Source organism: Paramisgurnus dabryanus, chromosome 14 (assembly GCF_030506205.2).
Source record: "Paramisgurnus dabryanus chromosome 14, PD_genome_1.1, whole genome shotgun sequence".
Taxonomy (NCBI): Eukaryota; Metazoa; Chordata; class Actinopteri; order Cypriniformes; family Cobitidae; genus Paramisgurnus; species Paramisgurnus dabryanus.
Window position 1 is genome coordinate 18,560,730 of NC_133350.1, and position 7,023 is coordinate 18,567,752.

General features: G+C 38.8%; 1 protein-coding gene across 3 annotated transcripts in view; it reads left to right on the top strand.

Moving 5' to 3' along the window:
• Positions 1-7,023, top strand: part of rassf5 (Ras association domain family member 5) — a 54,575-nt gene extending 47,552 nt beyond the window's left edge. For all 3 annotated transcript variants that reach the window (XM_065241429.1, XM_065241430.1, XM_065241431.2), the window contains 4 exons: positions 2,542-2,658; positions 2,735-3,014; positions 3,096-3,211; positions 4,388-7,023. In XM_065241429.1, the coding sequence (XP_065097501.1) occupies positions 2,542-2,658; positions 2,735-3,014; positions 3,096-3,211; positions 4,388-4,540 (666 nt within the window). In that variant the 3' untranslated portion in view covers positions 4,541-7,023. The remainder of the gene's footprint in view (positions 1-2,541; positions 2,659-2,734; positions 3,015-3,095; positions 3,212-4,387) is intronic.

The following is a 7,023-nucleotide window of genomic DNA, read 5'->3' on the forward strand; positions in this document are numbered from 1 at the left end:
GATATATTTAGAAACACACAGTCACAAATACAGGAATTCCTGAGAGATTTTGGTTGTGTGCAATAAGGGATTCATTGAAGGTTTTTAATATTGGTATATTTAAATGTATTTATATTTAAAGGACTGAACATATTCACCATTTTAAACCACACAATGCACTGGTTGGTTGCGTACAGGTGTACAGAAATTTAAAGAAGTGAATCTAATTAATATTGCATTGAGCGTGCATGGTGCATGGGGTATTTATGAATGCTCTTCTTATCACAAATCATAAAATGTATGTTGCAAAGGCTCTCAAATACAGTACAGTACAGCCTGTGACACAGATCTCTTACACTGTGTAACATTTTGATTTTGCGAGATCTTTCTTTTCTTCCAACACAAACCACACAAACCAACATCAGACATGCAACAACCATTGCACATATCCTGTCTGAATATTTCAACTGTCACAACAAGCCAACTTGCGTTGGTTTCATGTGAAATGATTTTGAAACATCCTCTCCATATGCCCCTTAATCTTATCCATTTCATGCATCTCCAATATGTGGATTTGGCTGAAATAATATTTTTTTGGCTAAGCAGCATCCGGATAAATTCTTGAACCCCTACTCTAATTCTTAATGTTTGCATGTTCATGTGTTTCTGCTCAATGAAACATGGAGACGCCTTTGCAGTCGCCCCGGGGATCTCCATGAATAAATGATCCTGCCTTTCGTCCCAGAAAAAGATGGGAACTCGGTTTGCGTGCATTACGGGGGATGCAGGCAGTGGCTAAAAATACTTCATACTGAATCTTTGTTGCTAAGGCTTGCTCAGCAACTGCATGTAACACGCACCCCCACCAGAACACCCCTGCGTGAATACCGCCGTTTCCATCACTGTAGATAGATGATGGAATATTAAATCCTGAACATCCTGTCATCTTTTCTACATTCATTTTGCTAGAGTTGCATGGAGGGTAGTGTGTGTGGCGTATTAAGGATCTGGAGAATATCATTATTCTGAGTAATATGAAGAAAGTTAGGTACCTCATTTCTAAAATGCGGGGGAACTCATTATCTATGTAGAAAATCCTTTTTTTCTGTTTAAAGTATAAAACAAAATAATTTGGAATTGAGACTTTAGCTTGGATTTTCATGAAAGGTTTTTTCTCTGTTGTCCTATTGATCAGGTGAGGCTTCCTCTGTGGCCATTACTCTAGCAAATATGTCCTTTTTATAGACTCTGTGACTTGTGTAGATAAATCTGTTTATGTGTAAAGAGGTCTCGAGAGACTGTTGCTACTGTCCTGTACGCATACAGTAAGAGATTTCCATCTACCCACAGTGAGTGACATTGCCCCCCTCTGTTCATCAATAAAAGTAGCTGTCAAAGCTCAGCACAGTCAGCAACACATGTGCCCCTGCGGGTGATTTACTCTTTTCTATATAAAATCATCCTACATCATGTAAAAAACATTCTGTGAAAATGTAAACTTCATATATTTAATAGTAAAGGTCATGTCAAAGAATGAAATCAATGAGTGAAATGAAACCTTAAAGGGACACTCACCTAAAGTTAAACATTTGATTATTTTTGTTTTGGAATCCATTCAGCTGATCTCCGGGTCTGGCGGTACCACTTTTAGCATAGCTTAGCATAATCCATTGAATCTGATTAGACCATTAGCATCGACCTAAAAAATAACCAAAGAGTTTCGATATTTTTCCTATTTAAAACTTGACTCTTCTGTGGTAACATTGTGTACTAAGACCAACTAAAAATTAATAGTTGTGATTTTCTAGGCAGATATGGCTAGGAGCTATACTCTCATTCTGGCGTAATAATCAAGGACTTTGCTGATGTAAAATGGCGGTAGCAGGCGTAGTGATATTAGGCAGTTTCTGAAAATAGTCCCCTGCTATTGAAAGTAACCAAGGAGACTGTTTTCGGGCAGTGCGTAATTTCACTACCCCTTGCTCAAGCCATGCTACAGCAGCAAAGTCCTTGATTATTACGCCAGAATGAGAGTATCTGCCTAGAAAATCGCAACTTAAAATGTTCAATCGGTCTTAGTACACGATGTTACTACAGAAGAGTCAAGTTTTAAAAAGAAAAAAATATAGAAAATTTTGGTTATTATTAAGCTATGCTAAAAAGTGGTACCGTCGGACTGTAAAAAAAGATTTGTTGGTTAAGTTGAATTAACTCAAAATTTGAAGGCACCAGGTATCTTAATATTTTTAAACGTTGAACCAACTTTTTTACAGTGTGATCTCACCGGTCTTTTATTTTGGTCTCTAAATGTCAATGGAAAAGTTCAGAGGAACTGCTCTAGAGAGGAACTCTCTGTTTGCATAGCAAAGTTCACCTTAAAAATGAGTTAGATGGGTGTGCAACCAGATCCTCTTTGTCAATCACCATCTGCACTCAGGCAAGCTTGCCAAGTAACGTCATGGCACATACTCATAATGTTTTAGAAACATTCATGTTTCGACAACCGTGTTTTAGGACCTGACATAGCCTCCACTTTAAAAGTTTTATTTCTTGTTTTTTTAGAGTGTCACAAGAGAGGAAGAGGAAGAGGAAGAAAATGCAACAAACCTCACAGAAGATGAGATTAAAGCAAAAATCGAGGACTATAACTCTAAAGTTACAGAGAATGGAATGAAACTAGTGAGTATTGTTTTGAAAGCATTTGTCCTCCCAATGTTGCAAAAGCTCTGATGGAGGTTCCTGTGTTCTTCTCTAGGGTTCAGATGGCACATACACTGGCTTCATAAAGGTTCACTTGAAGTTGCGCAGACCTGTGACCGTTATCTCTGATGACAAGTTACAAGGTCTGTGTTCCTCTCCTGATAACGCTGATAACCGCACATCCTTCTACCTGCCGAAAGATGCGGTAAAACAATTACACATCAGCAGCACCACCACGGTTCGTGAGGTCATCCAAGGCTTGCTGAAGAAGTTCATGGTACAAGATAACCCATGCAAGTTCGCCCTTTATCGACTGACCCGTCGACACAGCCAGGGTGAGTAGCTAAGGATCAAATGAAAGTGAAATATGTTTTGATGCCACAGAATATTCAAGGGTCGTTTGCTTCTCCCGTTAGCTTTTTTGGAGAAGTTGCCGTTACCAGACTGCCCACTGTACCTGAGGCTCTTAGCAGGTCCTGATCAGGAGAACTTGACCTTTGAACTCAGGGAAAATGAGACTGGGGAAGTGGAGGTGAGATGTTCTTACAGATATTTTGTAATATTGCTTTGAATCTTCATTTTAACATGAAACTTACTTTTACAAGACTCTTTTACTTTTACATAAAATTTTGTTTTTATTCACACACCATTTATTCTGACATATTAGCAGCATTATTGTACTTTAAAAGGTCATACGTACCGATCATCTGGTGGTCACACTTCTCAACATGATACGAATTTGCAGGTCAAAGTTCACCAACCTTGAATTTTGGAACATGCCGAAATTTTAATTTGTTTGTGTGCACTTCTGTTAATTCTGGTCTGCTGCATTTACATAAGTCAGTTGTGTACAACAAGTCAACAGAATGAAAAGTCCTGTTTGTTCACGCCATAGACTAATGCACATTCCTGGTCTTAGTGTATATAATTTGCACACATTCAAAAGCAAGAATTTTCTTGCCCGTAAAATCTTTGGCACTTCTGATTTTGTAAAGTGAGAGATGTTTTCCGGGACCTCCGACAACATTCCAATCAACCAATCAGATTTGGTTGTTTACAAGTTAATGTTTAGGTTTACAATCAGGGTTAAGCCCGCAGTATAGTCTGTTTTTTTATGTGTACGCGAACGCTTCAGACACGCTTAATGCTGCGTTTACACCAGCCGCGTTTGAGGCGTCAAAATCGCGTCTACCGCACCTAGTTTGCCGCTTGAACAGTTTGAATGCATAAGCGCGTCTAGAGCGAAGTAAATGCGCAGGAAAAGCAAGGATTTGACTTCTTGTGGGAGGGGCAAGTGCTATGCGGTTATCTATTTGCAAGATGCCTGATATTGATTATGCATTTATAGAGACAGTTACCGGTTTGTATTTGGTCACCTTACAATACTATGGGGCAAATGCAAATAAAGCACCATTCGCGCGTACCGCGCCAAGCGCTCAATTCGCGCCAGCGCCACGCTAAACGCCTCATTCGTGCCGCAAGACCGCGCATCAACGCGTCTTCACATTGACTTAACATTGAAATCACTCGCGCTTGACGCCTCTACCGCGGTTGGTGTAAACGCAGCATAACACTGACGCCCTGTGTGAATCAAGCGCAATGCTGATACCAAATTTTTTGTTGAATATCACTCATAAATATGTCATATCATTTAACATAAGTTACAATCATCAAGCTGACCTATATAACATCTCTTCTTTCTTTGTAGTGGCATGCATTCTCAGTTCCTGAACTTCAGAACTTCCTGATCATATTGGAGAAGGAAGAGAACGAGCGCGTGCGGCAGGTGGAGCAGCGTTACGCCGCTTACAAAGAGAAGTTACAACAAGCTCTGTGTAAAGTTAAAGGCAAGCCAGGTTAACGCAGAACATCGAATCTCCTTCAGCCCACTGAGCCGACACAGGGCCAGTTTGGAGGACCGATGGCCCAAAAGACTTGCTTACAAACCCTCCACTCAGCTCTCTTTAAAGCTGACTCTGTGACCTTTGATCCAAAATTAGGAGCAAATGGTGCAAGAGATGACTAAAACAAAGAGATGAGGCTGGACCTAAAGGTTAATACTTAAAAAAATCATATTTTTTCTCTGGAAATCGCACACACTGTTTAAGCCCAGAAGTATGTTTCTGGCAGTCATGCTTTTTGAATGGGTTTCGTTTTTCTTGTTGTTTTTACATCGACCAGGTCTGTCTGTGTATTTTTTTACATGCTGCTGCTATTGCTGCTACTGCAAGTGTTACTTAAAGCATGACTTTCCTTTTGGTCTTTCTGCTTGTGTCTAGCGCATGTCCTCTATCAGGGAATATCTGTATAAAATAGGGGAGTACACAAAAGCACTTCCTCTGGGAACTTGAGATGATTTAAGATACATTTTGATGCCTGTAATATATCAGAGGACAGTAACTTCGTCCACATAGCAAATTATACACGGTTCAGAAACATACTGAAAAATAAATATTACTCTTTATACTTGAGATCATCTGAATACAACTTTGAACTTGTACTGTATTTTACTGAAAACGGCTACTGCTCAGTTCTGTAAACCTTTGGTCACATCGTGATTGACCTTAAAACAATCACCCCCGTCCCTCCATTTTAATTTTAAAAACAAAATGGCCGCACTTCTCCAGTAAAGCCATGATAAGACCCACAGCACTGTACATAATCTTAAAAAAAGCCTTGGTATGTTTAAATAGATAAGAACTGCAGATATATTGGAGTTGATTCTTAAAATGTGAAAAGGCACCCGTGTAGACTGTTACTTAAAGTGTTGGGTCTCTAAAAAGAGCCCTCGTCTATTCAGGTGTCAAATGAAAACTTGTCGAAAGTTTTCTTCTAGCCTCAGCACTGACAAATCACTCGCTCAAGTATACCAACAGTGCTTTTAGCACATGTAAAACACAAGGTCATTAGAATTAGGGGATGGCATCTAGCGTTCTGAAGGGTTCTGTGAATCCAAACCATACTGGGCAAATGGGTTACGAAAAGTATTCGAATCTATATTACACCAAAGTAAATAGGGAAGGTTGCCCTGTATTGTATAAAAATAAATTGCATTTCAAAGATAATGTAGAGATTGTTCTGATCATGTTAAATTGTATTGTGATGTCAGGACTTTTATTATTAAAACACCTGCACAGGCCACTAAGTGGTCAGCCAGTATGTACAGTGGTCCATATTATTCTGTATCTTATTTGCTTCAATAACATCTATTTATAAAGGGAATTGTGTTTTAATGATTGTGTTTCAACATTGGAGGTGCATGCAATTTTGTTTGTGGCACTGGGGGTGCTTTATTCACTTAAAAGCACTAGATAGAAAGTAGATTTTTGGGTGAACTTCAATTTATGGATAGTGGCTAGCCTTAAAAATCACAGAATCGTTCAGTTTAATGTTCCTGCAACTGTTAAAGAGAGAGTTCATCCAAAAAATTGTGTCATTATTTACTCACCCTCAAGTTGTTACAAACCTGTATACATTTCTTTGTTTTCCTAAACACAAAGGAAGATTTTGTCATTGAGCAGGAAACAGGAGCACCATTCACTTTCAAAAATACTATTGAAGTGAATGGTGCTCAACAATGATTTGATTTTTCAAAGGGTTTCATTCAAAATATCTTTGTGCTCATCAGAACAAAGAAATGCATACAGGTTTGGATCAACTTGTGGGTGAGTAAATGATGACCGAATGTTTATTTTTGGGTGAACTATCCCTTTAATTTGCTTCTTTTTTTTACAGACACACATTTAAATCCCACTCCCATTTCTTTCTAAACCAATTTTTGGATTAAATAATATTTCATGGCGCTTTAAAGGCAAGTTTCCATTAAGATTCACTCTGCCCTTGTGCTTGCCTTGTATATTTTGATCTTGTGGGTGCACCCCCTTGTGATCTGGAGGTATTACTTCCACCCTTAAGCAAAAGGCAGGGGCATTGTTTGCTCAGGCTGCATTTCCAACAGCCAAATTCCCGCTGGCAGTGCCTTTAGTCTCCGTGTAGCGTACTTTGATTTTCTACTGTACATATGCTTTAGATATCTGCCCCTATAACCCCACATGTTGAAATATTGTACACACGTACAGTGGCAGTAGGTGCTTTTAATGTCAGGGCCGATATGTCCAGAAGGGACTTTTTGGCACTTGTGTTTATTGTTGAAGAGTGTATGTGTGAATGTGTGTGTGTGTAAGTGCATTTGTTTAATTTATTTTATTTTTTTGGTTCAGTTGTGTGTAAACTTGAATATGTGGACGAATCAGTTCTATCAAGCAATCTTTAAAATGCTGAAAATGTCTATAAAGCTGTAAATATATATGAAGAGTGAAATAAAAAGTCATCTTTTAATGGTGA